This window comes from Chionomys nivalis, chromosome Y (assembly GCF_950005125.1).
Source record: "Chionomys nivalis chromosome Y, mChiNiv1.1, whole genome shotgun sequence".
Lineage (NCBI taxonomy): Eukaryota > Metazoa > Chordata > Mammalia > Rodentia > Cricetidae > Chionomys > Chionomys nivalis.
The window spans coordinates 3,055,143-3,079,153 of record NC_080113.1 but is presented as its reverse complement, the minus strand read 5'-3'; the positions used below and the strand labels follow the sequence as shown (position 1 = coordinate 3,079,153).

The window sequence follows — 24,011 nt, the reverse complement described above, 5'->3', positions numbered from 1 at the left end:
AGCTTACCTAGGTCTAAGAGATGTTTGTATGTCTTATTCTGAAAAATCCTTTCTTATTATAAGTTGATAGGCTATTGATAATGGGTTTTTCAGGAATACAAATATGATAACATTTTAATATGTGATAGAAAAGAAATCAGTTTTTGATATTCTGATAATTTATTTGTAAAATAATTACTATCTTCTCTGGTTTAGGAACTGACTTAAATGAGAACTTAAGGCCATGGATGAAGATGAGTTTGAATTGACCAAACAAGAAGAAAACCCATTTTATGATGGAATAGGTATATTCTTTCTTGGTTATTTTAATTCTTATCTACTAGATTTAGAATTGCTATTAACAAAATGTGTCACCATATTTAATATGATATCCTACTTACCTTACTATCTGGCCAAAAGCTCATTGTTGTCAGTTACCCAGGTCTTACTGCTAATTTCACTTATTATGCTTTTTATTAACATTTATTTTTATTCATTGTGTGTGAACATGCATGTGTATAGCATATTGTGTGTAGTTAGAGGACTGTAGGATTTGGTTCTCTTCTTCTACCAGTTGGGTCTCAGGGATCCCAGTTAATCTGGCTTGGTAGAACTTTTCCCCGCAAAACCATCTAACTGGTCCAGTTTCACTTAATTCTTATTATGTCCAACTTACACATTAAAAACCTACTAGTTGTGATTTGAGGTGCTTTTTGTTGTTGTTGCATTGGTATATTTCCACAATATACTCCCCTATAAAGGAAATTTACAATAAAATTCTTTAACTCAAAAACACAAACACTGAGGTGTTCAATTGCTGTTGACAAATAGTATATAACAAGTTGACAAATAGTATAACAAGTTCAAAATAGTATGTGTACATTCTTCTGGAAGAAATTTCAGGAAGAACCTACATTGGTCATTTATAATTCCTTGCAATTGTGAAAAAGGTCATTTTTCCTTCTAATTTGATATCCAGAGCTAGTTATCTTTGCTTCTAGAGGAAGCCCTCATTTCATTTCTTGCTTTACAGAAGGAAGTGGTTTAAAGTCGTCTTCCACTTTTAGGACTGTACCTTAAGTCCATTTGCCAAATTCTTTATTTTTCATTCTACATTATACATTTATAGTGTTATTAGTATTAGTGTGGACAATTTGGAGGGAACTTTCTTTGTCTTCTCATTTTATACTACCCTCCTCCAACTCCCCTGATGTAACACGAATAATAAAACCTTAGGGACAGATATTTAGGTTCAGCTTGAAGATCAAAAAAGCAAAACAGCCAAGCCACTAGGAACGATCTTACTCTGCCAGGACTATGAATCCTCAGATTGAGACTGAATGAGATCTGTCTCCTCCCATTTTATATTGCTCTCTAGTGTTGGGATTAAAGGCGTACACCACTATTACCCAGTTCCTATGACTAGGAATAAAGGTGTGTCACCCCAGCCTGATCTGTATGACTGACAAGTGGGGCTGCTTTGCACTGAGCTTCCGGAAAGATTTATTTATTAAAACACAAATAATATACCACTATGCCAGGATATTCTTCCCTTTGCTACCTTTTAATCATCTACTATTTTACAGATATGTTGCATGAGTGAACAAGCACACACACACACAGAGAGAGAGAGAGAGAGAGAGAGAGAGAGAGAGAGAGAGAGAGAAGCACACATACATATATGCTCTCAGGCACATGTACACACTTTACACCAAATCTACATTTTGTTGCCTGCATGGGATAGGTATGAAAACATAGGAGTGGATAGGGGTAGGTTGTGGGGAGGTGAGATGGGTGGGAGGGAGAACTGTGATTGGAATGTAAAATAAAATAAAAAATCATTGAAAAAAGAACATACACTAAAGTAGGGCTAACCCACTAGCTGCCAGACATAAGGAAACAAGAAGATTCTCACCCCACATCTGTTGTCAGTTGCTCTTAGCTTTTGATCTTTTCTTGTTCTTCTTGATACATTATTCTTTGGTTTTTTATTTCCACTTTGTTAATTTTTTATAATGCAATGAAAGTGTCTTATTGTTTCTTTCTTTCATTCTTTCTTTTTATTTTTCCAATTCAAAAATGTACACCTCCTCCCATTTCCCTCCCATTTCTCCCCTCTCCTCCCCCTCCCTCTCCAGTCCTAAGAGCAGTCAGGGTTCCCTGCCCTGTGGGAAGTCCAAGGTCCTCTCCCCTCCATCCAGGTCTAGGAAGGTGAGCATCCAAACAGGCTAGGCTCCTACAAAGCCAGTACGTGCAGTAGGGTCAAAACCCAGTGCCATTGTCCTTGGCTTCTCAGTCCGCCCTCCTTGTCAGCCACGTTCAGGGAGTCCGGTTTGATCACACCCAGTCCAACTGGATTTGGTGAGCTCCCATTAGAACAGGCACACTGTCTCAGTGGGTGGACGCACCCCTCGCGGTCCTGACTTCCTTGCTTGTCTTCTCCCTCCTTCTGCTCTTCATCTGGACCTTGAGAGCTCAGTCCAATGCTCTGTTGAGGATCTCCGTCAGTTTTATTTCCTTATCTGTGTCTTTTCAGAGATGTAATGTATATCATTAAATTATTGGTGAGATCTGATTTTTTAATATAGGCAAACTGACCTATAAACTTCCCTTTTAGGACTACATTCATTGTTTTTATCCTATAGATTTAGTTTGGTTGTGTTTGTGCTTTTGTTTTGACCCAGGAACTTTTGTATTTCTCCTTAATCATTCAGTTGTCTTTTCATCATTCAGTAGCAGACTGTTTAATCTACATTAGTTTGAGGCTTTACTCCATTTGACCAAATAGAATATATGTTTTGTTTAAATTTCTTGTAATTGTTAAGACATGCTTTATAGAGGAAGTTTATGGCCTTCTGAAGAAAATGTGGATCCTGCTGTTTTGGGTCAAGTATTTTAGATTCCTGTTGTTCTATGACATTTCTGGCTAATACAGCCTTAATTTTTTTGTCAGAAAGACCTGGTAATTGATTAGAATGAAGTATTGAAATCATCTACTACTATTATACTATGTTAATCTGTGAATTTGTATTTATTGGAATTTATTTATGAACTTCAGTTGCATCTCTGTTTGGAGCATATCATTGTTCTCTGGATGGATTGTTCTCTTAATTAGTATGAAGTGAGCTATTTTACATTTTCTGTCTAATTTTGACTAAAAAACTATTTTGTAAGATACTGTTACAAGAATAACTACTTTTTCCTAGGAATTTCTACTTGTTGTATTTTCATAGGCACATCCTTCTTCAGGTTGGGGAAGGTTTCTTCTATTAATATATTTTCTGTGCCCTTGAGCTAGAGTTCTTCTCCATCTATCCCTGTTATTCTTAAATTTGTTCTCTTCATAGTATCCAATATTTTCTGGATGTTTTGTGTTAAGTGTTTGTTGGATTTAATGTTTTCTTTGACTGATAAATCTATTTTCTTTACAGTATTTTTAACACCTGAGATTCTCTCTTCCATCTTTTATGTTCTGCTGGTTATGCTTGCATTGGTAGTTTGTGTTTATATACCCAGATTTTTCATTTCTCGAATTCCTTAGGTTTCTGTTTTCTTTATTGCCTCTATTTCAGTTTTAAATTCTTGAGCTATTTCCTTCACCTGTTTGTTTGCTTTCTCTTGGTCTTCTTAAATTTCTTTAAGAGATTTATTGTTTTCTTTCAAACTTTTGTTGGTCTTTTCCTCCATTTCTTTAAGGAATTTTTCATTTCCTGTTTATGGGTCTCTTTCATCTTCATAAAGTTATATTTAAGATACTTTGCTTCTTCTAGGTCGGGATGATCAGGTCTTCCTGCTGTATGACCTCTGGGTCCTGGTGTTACCAATGTTGCATTTAGTTTGTTGAATGAATTTTTGCATTGGCACCTACCCATCTCTTCCACCAGTTTGTACTGGCAGTATCTTTGCTTCTTGGTTCAATCCTTGCAGTCGCTGTCTGTGTCTCTAGGTAGCCACTGAAATCTATCTTTGCCTCCTCTGCCCTTTGTCCTCAGTGTGCATTTGCAGCCCGTTGTTCAGAGTTCCTCTGAGGTCAACCAGGGTTGGGTGAGTTTGTGGGCAGAGTGGGCCTGTAGCTTACAGGGTTCTGTCGATGAGTGGTGGGATAGGGAGTGTGTTGATGCTTGCCTGCTGCTGTCTAGGAAGCTGAGGCAGGTAGGGGAGGGCCCGGGGTCTTGCCGCTGTATGGAGGGCCTAGGGTGTGGGGTGTCCAGCTGGCTGGCTTGATCCTTCACCTCTTGGTCACAGAGTCTGATAGATGGGATCGGGGTGTTGGAACAGCCTACCTGCAGAAAACTTGCCCGAAGGCTAGCTTATGAAGCTGAGGCAGGTGGGTGGTGGCCCTGGGTTTTGTCCTAGTACCAAAGGCCTAGTGAGCAGGGGAGTACAGCTGGCTGACTGACAACCTACCTCTTGGTCCCTTGTGTGCAGTTGCAGCTTGTGGTTCAGAATTTCTCTGAGGTGACAAGGGATGGGTGGGTTTGGGGTTGAGTGGGCCTTGTAGCTAGCTTTCAAGGTCTGATCTATATAGGGGAGTTGGAGCAGCCTACCTGCAGGAAACTTGCCTGCTGCTGTCTAGGGAAGGTGAGCCTATGGGGGAGGAGCCCTCAGTTTTGCCCTGGTATGGAGGGTCTAGAGAGTGAGGTGTCCGGCTGGCTGATCACTCACCTCTTTGTTTTCTGTGTGCAGCTGCAACATGTGGTTCAGAGTTCCTCTGAGGTCAGGGGATGGGTGGGTTTGTAGACAAAAGTGGTCCTTGTAGCTTACAGGGTTCTGTCAGTGAGGGGCAGGTAGTGTTGGAGCAGCCTGTCTGCAGGAAACTTGCCTCTCTACATTGTCTTGTAAAATTCCAATTCATCTTTTTAGACTGGGTACACTCATCCTATCCATGACCTTAAATTCATTTACTTGGATTACATTTAAAAAATTCACATTGGATAAGCCAAAACTTTCCACATTCATGGGAATGTGATTTTTATATTGTGAACATATTTGCATTATGGAATGTGATGGATGGAATAATAGCTTTGACTCTCCTGGAATTCACATTGTAGACCAGGCTGGCCCCAAACTTACAGAGATCTTCCATGTCTGTCTCCCAAATGTTGGAATTAAAGGTGTGCACTGCCACACCTGGCTTCTCATTATTACTACATATAACAAAATCATTTTATCACTCTTAGTCTTAGATCTTCGATCATGGATTTTGTCATTTCCCTACTATTTACTTAATCAATTTAGGCATTTTCCAACACTTTTGTGTTTATCCCATATTTCTTTTACAACCTTCTGGTTCACATGCTCCCCCTATAAAAAAAAGTTTGCGTCAGGAGGATAGTTTATTTTCATCCCCAAACTGTATATGGAAAATTATTCATGAAGTTTGAGTAATGAAGTTTCAGATTACTATTCATTCTGCATTTGCCATATTATAAAACGCTCTATAAGAAAATATGTAACGCCGGGCGGTGGTGGCGCACACCTTTAATCACAGCACTCGGGAGGCAGGCGGATCTCTGTGAGTTCGAGACCAGCCTGGTCTGCAGAGCTAGTTCCAGGACAGGCTCCAAAGCCACAGAGAAACTCTGTCTCGAAAAAACCAAAAAAAAAAAAAAAAAAAAGCTATGGAGAAACCCTGTCTCGACAAACAAACAAACAAAAAGAAAATATGTACCTATTCATAACAATTTTATCAATTTACTTTTATTGAACTTTTCTTACTAACCTTTCTAAGTTTTCTCTGTGTCTTTCATAGTCCTTTGAATCACGTTTTGTTGGTTTCAGATTTTAATAGGCAATGCAATTTATAATTAATTTTTCATAACATATTGAAACATAATACTTCAAAAACAGGAGATTAAGTTATTTGAAGAAAAACTTCAGAACTCTTAGTTTGCCTTGCCTTACCATATGTAATCTTAGAACTTGGGTTAAGTAGCAGATTGGAGAGCAATTATGTTTTAGTCTAGATAATTAATACTTAAAGTTATTTATCTATAATAGTGTGTATTATAGATAAATTTTCACTGTCATCATAGTAATAAAAAGTCTTTTTATAGTTTTTCAGGATGCTTTGCATACATTCCCATTTGAACAACATCTCTCTCCTATGACATGCCTGACAGGTACCACTATCCTAATTTAAAGAGGATACTGAAATTCAGAGGTTAAATGATTTGCCCAAAGTCACAACTTACATGTACATAAATTTGGGCTTTTATCTAGTTCTTTTGTTACTAAATGCTGTCTATCATGCAAATGACATTTAACGTAGGAGGGCCCTACATTTGGTTTTTCTATAAGTTAGAATTGTCCTGCTATTTGATTTTTTATGTTACATTTTCTTGTTTTATACATCCTTCCCTCCATAATGCAAATTCTGTTTCCATTTGTGACTTACAGTCTGAACAGAATTTACTGAATGTCATTATTATGTGCCAGTTTTGTGGTTCTGGTTAAATCATTTAATCTCAATGAGTTTTCAATGGCTCACTCATTTTACTTTCATTCCTTAACTACAGAATGAAATTGTATTAGTTTTAGTCTAAAAAACTTCTGTGGGATTTGGAAAATTGATACTTTAAAGGAAGAACTAAAGGGAATACTGCAGATATATAGCTTATATCTAAATGCATATTGGTCTATGTCCCACCTCCAATGTCCTTAACATCTAATTCCTGAGCCGGGCGATGATGGTGCGCGCCTTTAATCCCAGCACTCGGGAGGCAGAGGCAGGCGGATCTCTGTGAGTTCGAGACCAGCCTGGTCTACAGAGCTAGTTCCAGGACAGGCTCCAAAGCCACAGAGAAACCCTGTCTCGAAAAAAAAAAAAAAAAACCAAAAAAAAGACATCTAATTCCTGAAAGACAGCAGTAGTTTCATTCATTTAACTATCCAGTGAGATATCTTTTTCAGCCAGTTGTCTGTTGTCCATAACTGTGGACTTTGCCTCACTTTTCATTTATACCTTGAATGTTTTAATCTTACTTCCACAAAAGATGACTTTATTTATAGTTGGCAGTATCACAGACTAAGCTATAGATGCTACTTCTCAAAAACAAGATGGAGAAATAAAAATTTTAAGGAAAGAAAGAGGATAAAAATTAAGTGGTTTGTCTTAGTGATAAAATATGGTAAAGGGAATTGAAACTTCAGAAAAGTTTTGCTTTCTAAATTGTATTGTTCACTTTTTACTTAATCATAACATTTCATTTAACATTTTAACAAAATGTTAAATTGACATTTTCAACACGTTATATTGATACCTTAAAATTTCTTTTCTAAATACTTTTCCTCTATGACTATCCTAAAATTGGTTTTCCCAGATTTGCTGCTTTTTTGTTGGTGGAAGCTAAGATTTTTAAGTTCTTTTGTTAATTACTTTTTCTTACATAGCTCACTTAATACCAAGGCAATAGTGTGTGTTTTCCTCATAGAAATTTTTTTTTTGTTTTTTTTTTTTTCGAGACAGGGTTTCTCTGTGGCTTTGGAGCCTATCCTGGAACTAGCTCTTATAGACCAGGTTGGTCTCGAACTCACAGAGATTCACCTGCCTCTGCCTCCCAAGTGCTGGGATTAAAGGCATGCGCTACCACCGCCCGGCCTTTTTTTTTTTTTTTTTTTCCGAGACAGGGTTTCTCTGCCTCATAGACACACTGAGACAATGGGGATGTTCCATTAGGAACTCACCAAGGCCAGCTGGCCGGGGTCTGAAAAAGCATGGGACAAAACCGGACTCCCTGACATAGCGGTCAATGAGGACTACTGAGAACTGAAGAACAATGGCAATGGGTTTTTGATCCTATTGCACATAATGGCTTTGTGGGAGCCTAGGTAGTTTGGATGCTCACCTTAATAGACCTGGATGGATGTTGGTGGTCCTTGGACCTCCCACAGGGCAGGGGAATGTGATTGCTCTTTGGGCTGAGGAGGGAGGAAGACTTGATTGGGGGAGGGGGGGAAATGGGAGGTGGTGGCGGGGAAGAGGCAGAAATCTTTAATAATTAAATTAAATAATTAATTAATTAATAATAAAAAAATTTAAAACAATGTACTTGGAGATATGTATGCTTACCTGAAAATTGTCTTTTCAATTTTAATTTTTAAGGAGATGATACAATACACATGGATGGTGATCAGTATATTTTGGAAGTACAAGAAACTGTTTTTTTATCCAATTCAGATGTAACTGTTCAAAATTTTTTTCCTGATGAGCCAGACTCAATTATAATCCAAGATGGTATTGAAAACTTTGTTATTGAAGATGTTTGTTATTCACCTATTTTAGAGGAAACAGATATATGTGATAACATTATCATTCCTGAGCAAGTGCTTGATTTAGATATAACTGAAGAATTGTCTTTAGCACAGTTCCAAGTTCCAGACATTTTAGGTTCTAGTATTACATCAACCTCATTGATTATGCCTGAACATGTGTTGATGAGTGAAGCTTTGCACATGTCTGACGTGGAACATATTGAGCATGTGATTCATGATAGCGTAGTAGAAGCAGAAGTCATCAGTGATCCTCTGACAGCTGACATTTCAGAAATATTAGTAGCAGATTGTGCTTCTGAAGCAGTCTTAGATTCCAATGGTATACCTTTGGAGCAGCAAGATAACATCCAAGTCAACTGTGAGTACTATTTTATAATTTTTTGTAAGTCTTTAGCTACAGTGATTATCAAACCTTTTTGTTTTGTTTGTTTCTGCTTGTTTTGCTTTAGACAGGGTCTCACTACACTCTATGCTGAACATGAACTTCTGCTTCTGATTCTCTTGTCTGACACTGATAAGTACCAGAGTTTTAAGTGTGTGCCAACATGCCTGAATTATCAATGAAATGTTTTTCTGTTTTGTTTTATATGTAAATATACATACTTGTTTGTGTATGTACATTCAGGTGCACAATCGCAGGTGTATTCTTGAATGTGGAAGTTAGAGATTAACACAATTTCTATCCTTGGCTTTTCTATACCTTTTTTCTTTGAGACTAAGATGACTCAGTGTACTTGAAGGTGACTGATCAGTTCCGTTAGACTGGCTCATCAGTAAGCTTCAAGAATCCTCCTCCTGTCTGCTAGCACTAAGGGTTTAAAGAAGGGAAGATCATCAATTCTCAAAGTCCAGCTATAGTTTCATAGTGACACCTCATTTCAAACACCAAAAGATAGTTTCTTCCTTATTTTGGCCAGTAAAATTATGTTGTCTCTACATTTGAGCCCTTTTATTCTTATAATTTTATGGGTTTTATATAAATCATATTTGTAGGTTTGGGCTGTTCTTTATCAAGCTATTTCTTCACCTCATTTCCCTTTTGTCTTCTAGGATTTAGGTCTTTTTGTCTAACAAAACTGTTTGGTATTTTTTAAGTCATATGTGGTTATCACTTTTAGTATCAATTTATGCTTATATAGTTAAGTATGAGGCCACTAACACTTGTGTTATTTTTTTCTTTTTAAAATAGTGTTAATAGTATGTATTTGTAGGTTTTATATTTTGATTAGGGTATCTTTTACTGCAATGATATGCATGACAAAAAAATACTTGGATAGGAAAGGGTTTATTACGTGTACACTAATATATCCTTGTTCATCATTGAAGGAAATCAATACAGGAACTCAAATGGGTGAGATCCTGGAGGCAGGATCTGATGCAGAGTCCATGAAGGAAAGCTGCCTACTGGTTTGTTCCTTGTGGTTTTCTCAGCCTGCTTTCTTACAGAACCCAGGACCACCCACAATGAACTGGACCCTCCTCCATCAATTACTAATAATAAAATGGTTACAGATCCGTGTACATATCAATATTGTGTAGGCATTTTCTTAACAGAAGCCCTCCTCTCAGACGACTTTAGCTTGTGTTGAGTTGGCACAAAACTATTCAGCACAGTGTTAAAACAAGTTTTAGTAAGCTTGTAGGTGTATGATTATGGTATCTTTCTATGCTAGAATGAAGACAAGGCAGGTAGGTTATAGAATAATCACTATGCTAGCAAGGTGTTTTCATTGCAGTTATTGCAAATTTTATTTCAAGACAACATTGTTTTCCTCACTCTTAGATTTTTGTCATTTTATTTATATGAAAATACATTCAGCATAATGTATTTTCTTTGAACAGTTGAAGTGATATAATTTTAAGGGCATGGTTATTTCATTTTAAAGTTTTTTTCTTAAATAATATACATCATATCAGGAGTTTCTTTTCATTGTCTAAGCAAAGTTGAAGAAATAGGGGTTGGTATATAGCTAAGTGGAAGCTTACCTACTAAGCATGTTTACCTTCTAAGTCTAAAGCCTGAGTTCCATCATCAACACAGCACATTTATTTTTGTTGGGTTTGATTTGGTTTTGTTTTTAAAAACTTTGGCAACTTTTTGAAATTACTACTTTATGTGTTATAGGTGTTTTGCCTACATGTATGTCTTGTGTACCATATATGTATCTGGTGCCCGTAAGAAAATGTTTACATGAAGAGTACTGTTAAATGACTTTTCATGTTGATACTGTTATTTATAGATGAATAATTGAGACAATATGCTCTTCCATTATTCTTCATAACTTTGGAGTTATACCAAGAGTTCGGATTATTGTAAATCATTTTATCTTAATATTTTATTACTTATAGAAGTATTTTCATAAGCATTAATTGCATGTGGGTGGAGCAGACATGTATAGCAGATAAACCTGAGTTCAAACCCCAGTACATTCTTGAAAAGAAGGAAAAGGTGTTTATTGCATTTAAATTTTATGTATCAGGTTAGATAATATGTGTTTTAAAGATTTATTTAGTCTCCTTTTATATATTAGATATTTTGCTTCCCTCTATTTTTCTACCTAATAGTGTGTGTGTGTGTGTGTGTGTTTGTGTTTGAGTGTACAGTATATCTGTGCTGTGTCCATGGAGACAGAAGGGGGCATCCCCCTGGAACCAAAGTTTGTCAGTTGCCTATTTGGATACTGGGAACCAGACTTTGGTCCTCTCTAAGAATAGCAAGTGCTCTTAACCATTTAACTACCTTCTTTGTAAATTTACTTATTAGTGTGTGTATAGTGTGTATGTGTGAGATGGGAAAGAGAAAGTATGCTTGTTTGATTACATAGGTCGAGATTAGAAGATAAATTTTCACAAGTCAGTTCTTTCCTGTTACTGGTTCTAGGGATCAAATGCAGGCTGTCAGACTTGGAGAGCAAGTACTTTTATCAAATGCTGACCAAACTTGTCAGGGCCACTTCAACTCTGTTTCAGAAAGGAAAAAGCAGTCACATTTTGTTTCTAACTCTGCTGTGAAGATTTACAATGCATTTCCTGTCCATTTAGTGGATGACACTGACAAAACAGATCCTGAAGATTCAACTGAAGTTAGCATTCATGCAGAGCCAGAAACTGATCCTTGTACATTGGATGACACATGTCCTGAAGTTATCAAGGTGTACATTTTAAAAGCTGACCCCAGAGAAGATGACCTAGGTAAGGAGGAAAACTTTGTCTTGTCCATCTATCTATCATCTATAATATTCTGTTATATTACATACATATTATATTACATATAGTGTATATATAATACTATAATATATAATATTATATATTAAAACATATATAAGTAACATATATATGTTGTTTATATTATACAGTGTGATTCTTCTGATTTTTTGTTTGTTTGCTTTTGTGTTTTTGAGGCAGGGTCTCAGGTGTAGCCCAGGCTGGCCTGGAACTTACTCTGTACACAAGGTTGGTTTCAAATTCAAAGCAATATGCCTGCCTATACTGTAATGAATGTATGTATGTACAGAACCTGATTTAAAAAAAAACTATTTAGGTTGGAAAGTTTGAAAGCTTGTTTAAAGTTTAAGACATTTCTAAGATAATATGCAAATATAAAAATGATAAGCCTACTAAGTCAAATAAATGAAGTTGCACATTAATTCTCATAGCGTGTTTTCTTTTAGGACAAACTAGAGACATATCAGAGAGTGAGACTAAAAATGACGATGGAAATGAACTACATGATCAGAACAGTAGTATTCATGTTCCCAAAGACAAAATGGTTCATATGACTGTCAATGACCCTCAGCAGGAAGAGAAAGATTATAGTAAGTACATGGCTCACTTTGAATGGAGATGGTTTATGTTTCTATAAGCTCTGATTCTTTTTAATGCAAGTCATATAGCAACATCCCTTTTATAAAGGCTATCATGCTGTGATATAAAAAAGAACATCAGTATCTTTTAATGTATTTTAAATTGTTGGCTTTAAGAAATAAATAGGCACCAGTCAGACTGTGATGGTACTCGCCTTTAATCCCAGCACTCAGGAGGCAGGAAACAGCTAGGGCTGTTTACACAGAGAAACTTTGTCTCAAAATCAAAATAAGCAAACAAATAAATAAAAACCAAGGCGTGGTTACATTCACTTGTAATCTAGGCACTTGAAAGACTGAAGGAGGAGGATTTGGGATGGTAAATTGAATTCCAGAATACCCTGAGATTATTATGTAGGAACTTATCTTAAGAATGAAATAAATAAGCAGAAATAATAAATTGAGATAAAAAGTGAAATACACCCAATCTTCATTGAATATTTACTATGATGTTTTATATTAATAAATTATTTATTGCTAAAAGTGTGATATTCCTAGTCACAAAAGTACTTAATAATTTGTGCTTAGATGTTGCTGAAATAACAAATGAGGTTTATATGGAAGTGATTGTTGGAGATGATGACACTGGTGGCACAGCAGCAGCTACTACTGTGCATGAACAACAACAGATGGATGATAGTGATATGAAGTCGGCTTTCTTGCCTAGTGCATGGACAGCAGCCTATGGTAAGTAACAGCTTAAAGATTTAGTACAGATTTACTTACCCTGTTTGTGGTATGGTGTATATCTATGTGGGGATGTGTATGAATGTGGATGCAAAAACGTGCTCATGTATGTAGAGACACTTGTGTAACATTAGTCCTTGGGAGATGTTAAGAAATGTCTAGTCATCCCAGATAGGGAAACAGTGACAGAGACCAAAGTATGGATACAACCAAAGTCTCACATGGTGAACCAGTGAGTTGGTTGAAGTTATTTTTAGGAATCTGTAGTTACCTACAAGAACAGAAATGGTTCAAAGACAGATAGATAACACTGTCACAAACCTACCAAAGCATGGCAAATGAAAGCTGGAAACCTGGAATTTATCATGTAACCTGTAGGCATTTTGACAGGTTGTAGAGTGGATTTCCAGGCAACTAAGATGTGACTCTCTTCCAGGTAGTATGGCTGATCTGAGCCTCTTCAAAGTAGTCCATCCTGTCTGACAGTTCTCTTTACTTTCCTAACTGCCTAAATATGTTTGAAGATAAAGGAGTGCAGTCTGAGTGACTAATCAGTTTCCAGGGACTTCCTGAAGCTTTTGATTTGTATCCTTGCTGAGCTTAAGGACCTTCCCTTCAGGATGTAATGTTTCACCTCCCTTTAAAGCATCCTGTGTCTTAACAAGCTTTTCACTACACGACAGAGGCTAAAGGATAACCTTATGTATTTGTTTCTCAGGAGACCTTGTTTTATTTTTTAAAGAGAGACCTTGATTTTTGAGTGAGAGCCTCTTATTTGGCTTGAGCAGACTGATTGGCTGGCCTGCCAGGACCACATGTCTCAGCCTTTTTCATGATGAGATTATAAATATGCACCTTTATATTCATCCCTTTTTTGTTTGGTTTGCTGCTTTTAACAGGGTGTGTAGGGTTCAAGTACAAATCCTCATGTAAGTCCTTTATCAACTAAGCTATCTCTCTAGTCTGTTATCTCTTTATGGAGAAATGGTTTCTGAGGTCTTAAGATTTCACAAATATAAAGTAATGCAGTCAGTGATTTAAAAAGTATGGAGAACTTATATAGTTCAAATTTTACTTTAATTTTTACCTAATTAAAAGTACAGAGAATTTCTACTTGGAGTTTGTTTTCTTTTCTCTTCTATTGGCTTGTGTCTTTACAGTTTTCACAGACTGTTAGATGCATATGTTAGGTTTTATTTCCATGGTTGTCAACTAAATGTGCTCATACGTGCATTACATAAAACAGAAGTTTCTGTTATAATTGGGTATCAGGTTTTACATTTCATTGTAGTAGTTAATAAAGAATCCCTAGTTTTGTAATTTGTATGTTTTTGATGTCCATTGTTAGGTAATAATTCTGATGAAACTGAAAACCAGAATGTCACTGCAAGTGCTGTCCTGCACCTAGATGAGTCACGTGACCTTGACACACTGCCTAAACGAAAACCAAAGAAACAGAGAAGACCTGAATCCAGGCACTATCCACCTGGTAAGAAAGAAAAAAGATTCCATGGTATAGGGTGTTCTGCAGACTATATGAGGAAATGCTGTTGTATATCCACAAAAGTGTAATGATGGTTTTTTGACTGCCTGATCCCAGATGGCTTTGATGCATTAAATTTGAAAATAAAAGTTTCCATTCATTGATAGTTTTACTGACAGGCTATAGATCAGATGTTAAGAAGAAGGAACTTAACTCTCTGGTTATTTTGTTTGAACAGAAAAGATACCTATAAGCTGTGTTACTCTATTTTGGTGGGGTCTCGTACTTTAGCCAAGACTGACTGCAAACTAATGGCAACCCACCTTACTCAAAGTATCTGTCATTATTGACATGAATCATGTTACTTGACTGTTAGTTTATTTAAAGTGAATATAAAATAATCAAGTTTTTATGGGCTTTTATTTCTGTGTTTTGTTTGAAGGCAAATTCTTCCTTTGGAGCTCAAGCTGGCAATGAATTTGTTATCCTTCTGCCTCCCTCCCTTCAATACCTTGGTCACAGACCTTTACTACCAGCAGAGCATTTAAAATTTAAAAGGACTTCTATCTTTTTTTTTTTTCATTATGAGAGAATTTTATTTTAAAAGTGTCATCTTAAACTGCAAGGATGTCTGTTAAACATCACAATTAAACATGCCAAAGGAGAAGCCATGTTGTCACAATGCCCACTTACCCCCCTAAAAGGACTTCTCTTAGGGAAACAGGAAAGCACTTTTAATTGTTAGCAGAATGTATTCTTTTCGTGGATGGTTTTGGGGACATGTGTATAGGGAGAACACAGCTTTACATATTTAAATTTGTGGCTGTTGTTGAAGAATGTCATTGATTATTGAAAGTTTGGGTTATAATAACTAAATTAAACGGTTAACTTTACTTACAAATTATTTTGAGTAGGACTGTAATTTAAGGCTTCTTTGAAGCTTCCTTTAAAAAAAACTGGAAAAGAAATTCATCCCATCATATTGGATCCAGTTCTTTCTTATGATTGCAATATGTATGTTGAAAGTGGTGAAAAGAATGTTAAAAAAATTGATACATTCCAGGAAACATACTTTAGGCTTAATGAAGAAACTAAAAGTGTGAGGTTTGATTATTTTTCTTTGTTTCTTTCCATTTCTTAGCAATAATTGTTGGTCCTGATGGACAACCCTTAGCTGTCTACCCTTGCGTGTTTTGTGGAAAGAAATTTAAGTCAAAAAGTTTCTTGAAAAGTCATGTGAAAAACCATCCTGAACACCTTGCTAATAAAAAATACCACTGTACTGACTGTGATTACAGTACCAAGAAGAAGATAAGTTTTCATAATCACATTGAGAGCCACCAGCTGGCCAGTAAGACAGGAAAGGACACAGAATGTGATGAGTCTGGGAACCATTTGTCTCATGCTGGGGCTTTGTGTTCTCAGCAAACAATGCATGGAGAAAAAGAAGCCAGCAAAACGTACAAGTGTAAGTTCTGTGAATATAAAACATATGAACAGCCATTATTGAATCACCACCTTTTGGCAGTCCACAGCAAGAAATTTCCTCATGTTTGTGTAGAGTGTGGTAAAGGTTTTCGTCACCCATCAGAGCTCAGAAAGCACATACGAATTCATACTGGAGAGAAACCTTATGGATGCCAGTATTGTGAGTACAGGTCTGCAGACTCTTCTAACCTGAAAACACATATAAAAACTAAGCACAGTAAAGAGATACCATTGAAGTGTGACACCTGTGTCCTGACTTTCTCAGATACCAAAGAGGCACAACAACATGCTCTAATGCACCAAGAAAGCAAAACGTACCAGTGTTTGCATTGTAGCCATAAGAGTTCAAACTCAAGTGATTTGAAGCGGCACATAATTTCAGTTCACACAAAAGACTACCCTCATAAGTGTGAGTTGTGCAGCAAAGGGTTTCATAGGCCTTCAGAACTCAGAAAGCATGCGGCTACCCACAAAAGTAAAAAAATGCACCAATGTAGACACTGTGACTTTAAGGGTCCGGATCCATTTGTGTTAAGTCACCATATTCTCTCAGTTCACACAGTGAATGTTCCATTTAAGTGTAAGAGATGTAAAAGGGGATTTCAACAACAGGGTGAGCTTCAAAATCATATGAAGACACACAGTGGCCGGAAAGTATATCAGTGTGAGTACTGTGAATATAGCACTACAGATGCCTCAGGCTTTAAGCGACATGTTATCTCCATTCATACCAAAGACTATCCTCACTGCTGTGAGTACTGCAAGAAAGGATTCCGGAGACCCTCAGAAAAGAATCGGCATATATTGCGACATCATAAGGAAGTTAACCTGCCCTAAGAATATATCTTAACCTGTAGGGATGTTGACTTAGAAGCAACAACTTCATTTTAAAAGCAGTCATTCTTGTTCAGACCTAATGTTGTAAGTTTGTTAAGCAAATACAATATTGCTTCAATTTGCCTTTACATTTTATTCAGTAGGGTATCCTATTTCCTGTAAACTTTACTATGTGAGAGAAACAAATTTCTTTTAACAACATAGTCTCTGATTCTACGCTGAATTTTTTGTCTTTGAAACCTTACTACCTAACTTACTTACATAATACTTACGACTACCTAACTCATGTTGGTGGTACTTTTCTAAGAAAAAAACTTAATATTGGTAACCTGAAAAGTTACTTTGGTACAAAATACTTATTAGAATTATTACCAACATAAATGAGAGATTCTTCTGACATGTCTTATTATCAAACTATGGAAATTATTTCCTTGACTTAATATTTTCAAATTCTTGACAATGTAACTTCTGTTTAAGTCTCTACCACTGCTGATTATAGGACATTGACTTGCTTTGGGCTTAGTTTTCATTTTAGTGGACATTTGATTTTGCTTGTTTTTAATTTTCTTTTCCTTCCTATATAGCAGAATCTTAGAGAACCTTAATGAAAATTTTTGCTTTTTCTTGATTTCTAATTCTTTATATATTGCCTTGTAGTTTTGTTCTATAAATAAGAAATAGATAGAGTAGGCTGAATTTTGCTGACTTGTAGAAATATATTGTGACATACAGCGTATTTTGAAAATTGTCATTGAAATGCAGTTTAAAGTTTAGGTACAGTCCTTCCTGCCAATGACAATTAAATCTGTAATGAAAATGATTCAATTTGTATTAACTTAGAAAATCTCAAGATACCTGGGACTATTTGTATACTCGGTATTCATACAAACTAAACTTCAGGTAATTAGAGGAAAAATGAGGACCTTGGTAGAAGTAATGGTATTATCCTTAATTTTGATATTTAAAAAGCAGAAGCTAAAGTGTTTTCACAGGTACAATGTTTTAGTACAATTTTTGCATTTTACCTTAAATTTTATGGAAAGGAGATCCAGACCCAACTTTGTATTTCTTTCTGTGAATTCCTGAAAAACTCAGAGGCTGTTAAAACATAGCTTTACAAACTGAGTCCTGTTAGAACATGGAGGTGACCAATTCAGCCAGCCCTTTCTTTGTTCCTTCCTTCCTTCCTTCCTTCCTTCCTTCCTTCCTTCCTTCCTTCCTTCCTTTCTTTTTTGTTTTTTGTATTTTTCTTAGTGAGGGCTTGTTTTTTTTTTTTAAAGATAGCATATATGTTAATTGGTTATTTTTACTTCTTATTTGAGAATTAATATTTTAAACAGATATTCCTGCTCACCGGACATATTATAAAATGGATCTAGCTCATTGGATTTGATTATTACAGAATTTTGAAGAAAAGTAGGAAATTTAAGAAAAGGAATTTCCTTCTTGATAAACAGCTCCTTTGGCACTTATGGTACTTTATTCTACTTTTACTGGCAGGTTTTGTACTTTTTCTTCTGTTCCAGTGATACTTATATTTAGAAGTTATATTTATAGGATTAGAACTCTAAATAATTGGTGCTTGACATTCTCTAAAATATGTTAGATTTAAGCTCAGTACTAAATACATAATACAGTCCATACATGGGCATTCAGTTGTTGCCAAGCAAAGCTCAGACCTTTGGCACCTGAGTTTATTCCTTTCAGATTTTAGTTGCTATTCAGTGTTCTGTTCTATAAAAGTCTATTCTTTATGTCTAAGACTTGGTTAATCTTGAATTTTGCTTTTTCCTGAAGTAATATAAACATACATATTTAAGTGAAAATTTTATCTATAAGAATTTAAATAAACTTAAATAGTGCTTTGTAAACTGTGTTTTTCACAGTCTGGAGTTACACTTTTTTGTTATATTTTTAAGTACAATAGTCAGACTTTTGAAAGGTGATAAAAGTTTGGTAAAGTAAATGTGATAATTTACATAAAAATGAATTGTACTTACATTATTTACTGTGACCATATGGTTTTAATTTTTAAATTATTCTTTAACGATTAGCAAAGCCAGAAAATTTGTTCCAGACAAAACTTTATAAAAGGTACAAAGTCTTAAAGGAAGTGAGTTATTTCAATGGAATTGCCTGTTAAATATTCCATCTTTCATTTTTACACATTGTGAAATACCATAAAATGCTTAAGTGAAGAGACATTATAAATGTGTACTTGAGAATAACATGCAGAAATAAAATGAGACTTCTTCCTGATAATAAATGTTTATTGTGTTTGATATCAAACAGTAAATTGACACTTATGGGGGAAGAGAGTACGAGGTTCCCATGCTCGCAATTTACTTGTCTTTTTCTACTTCCCATGTAGATTAGATCCATGTATGTCTTTCTTAGGGTCCTCATGTCGTCTAGATTTTCTAGGATTGTGATTTGTGGGTTGGTTTTCTTTATGTTTAAAATCCACTTATTTGTGAGTACATGTGATAATTGTCTTTCTGGGTCTGGGTTACCTCACTCAAAATGTTGTTTTCTAGCTCCATCCATTTGCCTGCAAAATTTAAGATGTCCTTTTTTTTCTGCTGTGTAGTGCTCCATTGTGCAAATGTACCACATTTTCCTTATCCATTCTTCAGTTGAGTGGCATTTAGGTTGTTTCCAGGTTCTGGCTATGACAAACACAGCTGCTGTGAACCTAGTTGAGCACATGTCTTTGTGGCACAATTGAGCATCCTTTGGATATATACCCAAAAGTGGGATTGCTGGGTCTTGAGGAAGGTTGTTTCTGAGAAATCACCACACTGACATCCAAAGGGGCTGTACCAGCTTGCACTCCCACCAGCAATGCAGGAGTGTTCTGTTTTTCCCACATCCTCTCCAGCATAAGTTGTCATCAGTGTTTTTGATCTTGGCCATTCTTACCGGTGTAAGATGGAATCTCAGAGTTGTTTTGATTTTCATTTCTCTGATGACTAAGGATGTTGAACATTTCTTTAAGTCTCTTTCAGCCATTTTAGATTCCTCTGTTGAGAGTTCTGTGTTTAGGTCTGTACTCCATTTTTGTATTGGATTATTTGTGCTTTTGATGACCAATTTCTTGAGTTATTTTTATATTTTGGAGATCAGAACTCTGTCTGATGTGGGGTTGGTTAATATCTTTTCCCATTTTGTAGGCTGCCATTTTGTCTTGTTGACCATGTCCTTTGTTGATTGCTGCGGCCAGCCCAGCCTGGATAACCGAGACTGGTGGGGGGATGCCGGGATTGAGACACAGGTGGAAGAACAGCAACCTTTATTTTGCCCAGCGACCTTTTATACCTCTACTCCTTCTGTGGAGACCCACTGGCCAGAAAGAACACAAACATCCTTGTCAATTACAGACCACGAGGAAGTTCCCCTGCTGGTCAGGGGGAGTGAGGGCAGCTAGATCACAACAACTCCCCCTCTTTTATTTTATAATACCTTGCCTGTTATGGGGAATAGCCCTCTAATATCCCCTGTCTTAGGTGCCCCCAAAGTATTGCTAGTCAGTTGCTACACAGACACACAGCCTTAAACCAAGTATCCCAAGAGTGACAGCCAACGAGCCAGACCAGCGCTGTAACCATCTAACCATCTAGCATGCACTAACTGGGTGGTAAAATTAACAAAAGCAGTATTCCAAACCCCTCTCATTTGACAGTTGAGTTCCATAACAGTAACAGAAGCATGCAATACAGTGCCATGAGTAACACACATAACATGATTAACTGTTGAAAAGTCCAAAGATAGTCCACTTGCTCCTGAACCAGAGCCACTTGTTGGTTTAAGGTCAGTATGCCCAATTGAATATGTCCATTAAGATCATTTTGAATGTCCAAAGCATTGCTGACTCTTTCAGCCTGCTGGTTGACAGTCTCAGCCGTCTGCACAGTCTGTGAACTTCCGCCAATCTTCTGTAGTTTGCTGATACTCCTGACACCACTGTGGTGTCCCCCAGGCTGGGCACCCACTGGGTCAGGGCAACATGTCTAGCAAAGCTCTGCTCCAGCTGCCTTATGGCCCCAGACACACTCTCTCTGGGTCCAAACTGCTGCATGAAGTGGAGCAGAACTCAGGGAAGCAGGCTTGCTGCTCCTGCTCCAGAACCATTGAAGGGGCCCCACTTTAACAATCTTTTAGGGAATTTGGGCATTGTCAACCTGTCTGGCTACTTCCTGCTGAGCGGGGGCGCTGCATTCTTGTGGGATATTTTACATCAGCATTTCAGGGAGTCTCGGTAATTCAAACCGCATAAATTTGCAATGAGTCCACAGGTTCTCATCCTCTCATCCTGTGGAGACAAAGGTAGAACCTCTTTTCCAAAGTATCAAATCCTTAGGCCTGCACTTTAAAGTCAAAATACCTTCCTTAGTAGTTCCCAGAATCAAATGTCTTTCTCCAGCCCAAAACTCAAAAGACAACACAGTCAACACAATGACATATGTCTCTACACATCCTATCTTTTGAGGCCCTCAATTCACCTTCCTGCCTCCTCTTTATTGCTTCCCTACTGGCCAGTCTGCCAGAGGGTGCCTTTCAGAGCGTCTCTGGGGATGAAAAAACACATATTTCTTTTAATCTGACTTGACTTGTTCCCAATCTGGAACATTTAAACCCCCTCCTGCACAAAATCTTTGGCTGTCTTCTTTGTTAACTTCTGTGCCTTGTTGTTTTAAGAGTTTCAGTTAGTTTTTGAGGCCTTTCAATTCCCTTCCTGCCTCTTTATATCTTTTGGAGGATGTCCTTCAGAATTATCTCTGGGGATTAATAATAAAAACACTTTGCCTTCCCCAATATGCTCCTCAGACTGAGCGACTCCGTTCACGAATCCCCACTTTCCAGATCTTGGTGGGACCTCCACTTGCTCCGGCCAGCGCAGCCTGGATAGCCGAGACTGGTGGGGGTGCCAGGATTGAGACACAGAGGCTTCTTTTCAGGTGAAAGACAGAAAGTACCTCTACTCCTTCTGTGGAGACCCACCAGCCAGAAAGAACACAAACATCCTTGTCAAATACAGACTACAAGGAAGTTCCCCTGCTGGTCAGGGGGAGTGAGGTCAGCTGGATCACAACAACAGTCATTGTCACAGTTCTAGTTACTCAGTTGGTCACTCTGTGTTCCTGTAGATTGCTCAGCGCTCCCAGGCTTTGCTCTACTTCCTTGGAGTTTGTTTTATCAGGCCTGTTCTAACTTAGGTTATCAGTTCAGACCTTTTTTTTTTTTTGTAAATGTCCCTGGACTGAATCCGCTGCCGCTCCCATGGAGCTTGCTTTCTCAGGCCCACTCTGGCCTTTAAATTGCTCTCTCCACTCTTTCCTCTAATGTCCTTGTTTTAATGGAATCCTGTATAGATATGGCCACATGATGAATCTTGATGGACAGCACCCTCCTCCCCTCTTGTCCCACCCATTCCTTTTGCTTACTCTCTGTCCCTTTCTCAAAATTGCTGCATATTAGTTCTAAAAGGCACTTTCAGAGCATAGGAAGTGTTTGATGTAAGAACCCACTGAGACGGTGGGGCTGATCTAATGGGAGCTCACCAAGGCCAGTTGGACTGGGACTGATGGAGCTTGTGATCAAATCAGAAATCTGAATGTGGCTAACAATGAGGGCTGACTGAGGATCCAAGGACAATGCCAATGGGTTTCGATTCTACTGCATGTACTGGCTTTGTGGGAGCTTAGACAGTTTGGATGCTCACCTTCCTAGACCTGGATGGAGGAGAGAGGACCTTGGACTTCCCACAGGGCAGGGAACCCTGACTGCTCTTAGGACTGGAGAGGGAGGGGGAGGGGAGAAATGGGACATGGGGAGGAGGAGGAAATTTTTAATAAAAAAAAAAAAGAAGGCAGGAAAGAGAACCTTTTACAGATAAATAAATGACTTAGAAGAGAAAGGGTCTGGAGTTTTTTTAGTTTATGTCAAAGTGATTTTAAAATCCTGAAATGGCCATCAGACATAATGTTTTGTGAAATTCATACTTAAAATACCAAGAGGACATTGGCAAAGTCTCAGGTGTTTAATCATTCCTTTCCCTTCATAAAAGGCAGGAAAACCATGTATTGGGAAGCATCTTACAGAAGAAGGGGATTATTTTTGCAACTGGTGGGGAAGAGCCCACTGGTTTGCCACCAAACAGAATTCTGAACTGTTTGGATCACATTTACTTCAGTAGCCATAGAAACACAGTGAAAAAGCTTCTCAGACCAATAGTGTGGCTTCAGGTCACCTGCCAGCTCCTTTCTCCTAGCACTGTATTTACAGATGGGCACTTCATCAAGAGTCATGATTGGTGATGTTATTCCCCAGAAGGCCCCTGAGCATAGCTCACCTGGGGAACTACATTTCCCAGGAGCCCCTAGCGTTGCACGCACAGGCTGCGCAGGAGCAGAACGTGGCATTTGACACACGTGTGTGTGGAACGCTTTAAAAAGCTGTTCGCTCTCTTTTCCCCTTCTCTCTGGCACGCTGCCATAAACCTCGCATGCCAAGTGGGTTTTGTTGTGTCTTGCGTCCTCCTTTCCTGGCTAAGAAGACCAAGAAGAAGAACAAGAAGAAGAAGAAGAACATTAGTACCGAATGACTCGAGAGACCCGCCCGCCCCGGATCTCCACTAGGGGCCGGACTTTTGGCCTTGCCCAGAGCTCCCTCCTGCCTCCGGGGCATGGTCAGGACAAGGACCGCTCCACAATGAGACCCACGTAGTCCATCTGTGGCTCCATGACCACCACCAGCTCAATCGTGAGTTTTCCCTTTCGGCTAACTGAACTGCCCCTCTCACCCGGAGATTGTCCTGTTGAGCTCCCGTGCTTTCTCTGGCGTGTCCTGGATAGGGGAGCTAACATTCACCACCACCCCCCACCCCACCACCCCCGGCCTTCCACCCTTGGCTGGACCTGTGCTTTCTCTGGCATCCCTGGACTCATATTTTCACCCTCGCCTGGAAGCTTGTAGCTTCCAGTTCTCACCTCTTCTTTCTGCTCTTTTTCTGTCCTCTTTACCTACGGGCTCACTACGGTGTGAGCGCATTGGCTGCAACGGGCAGCCTCCCGGCCTGACTGTTTCCCTCCGGCCCAGGATTTTGTCTCCCGTTGGAGGCTAGAGTCGATTCAGTCAGGCTATAACACTGCCCCCTGGTCACTCAGATGCCTGTGTTCAGGGCTTGCCAGTGTTTGTGGCATCTTTTGGGTTCCTTTTGCAGGTGTTACCATGGTTCTAGCCATGGGCACTAAGCCTTCAAAAACAGTTCCCCCATCCTTTCCCCTAGGACAGCTTTTGGAAGCTCTTCAGCCTCACGCCCTAATTCCTTACGTTAAGTTTTCTACACTCATCCATCTCTGCTCAAAAACATGGCCAAAATATTTGTTACACGGAAATTT

General features: G+C 38.1%; 1 protein-coding gene across 3 annotated transcripts; it reads left to right on the top strand.

Moving 5' to 3' along the window:
• The first annotated feature begins 223 nt into the window (after nt 1-223).
• Nucleotides 224-16,611, top strand: LOC130868834 (zinc finger Y-chromosomal protein 2-like). Of its 3 annotated transcripts, none has more exons than XM_057760856.1 (7): nt 224-284; nt 8,084-8,635; nt 11,296-11,445; nt 11,925-12,062; nt 12,672-12,803; nt 14,152-14,292; nt 15,428-16,611. In XM_057760856.1, exons 1-7 carry the CDS (start codon nt 224-226, stop codon nt 16,609-16,611), a joined length of 2,358 nt encoding a protein of 785 aa, XP_057616839.1. The 3 variants fall into 3 exon arrangements, with proteins under 3 accessions (XP_057616839.1, XP_057616837.1, XP_057616840.1); XM_057760854.1 differs by having other exon boundaries at nt 11,925-12,068; nt 12,645-12,803; XM_057760857.1 differs by lacking the exon at nt 12,672-12,803 and having other exon boundaries at nt 11,925-12,068.
• The last annotated feature ends 7,400 nt before the right edge of the window (nt 16,612-24,011 follow it).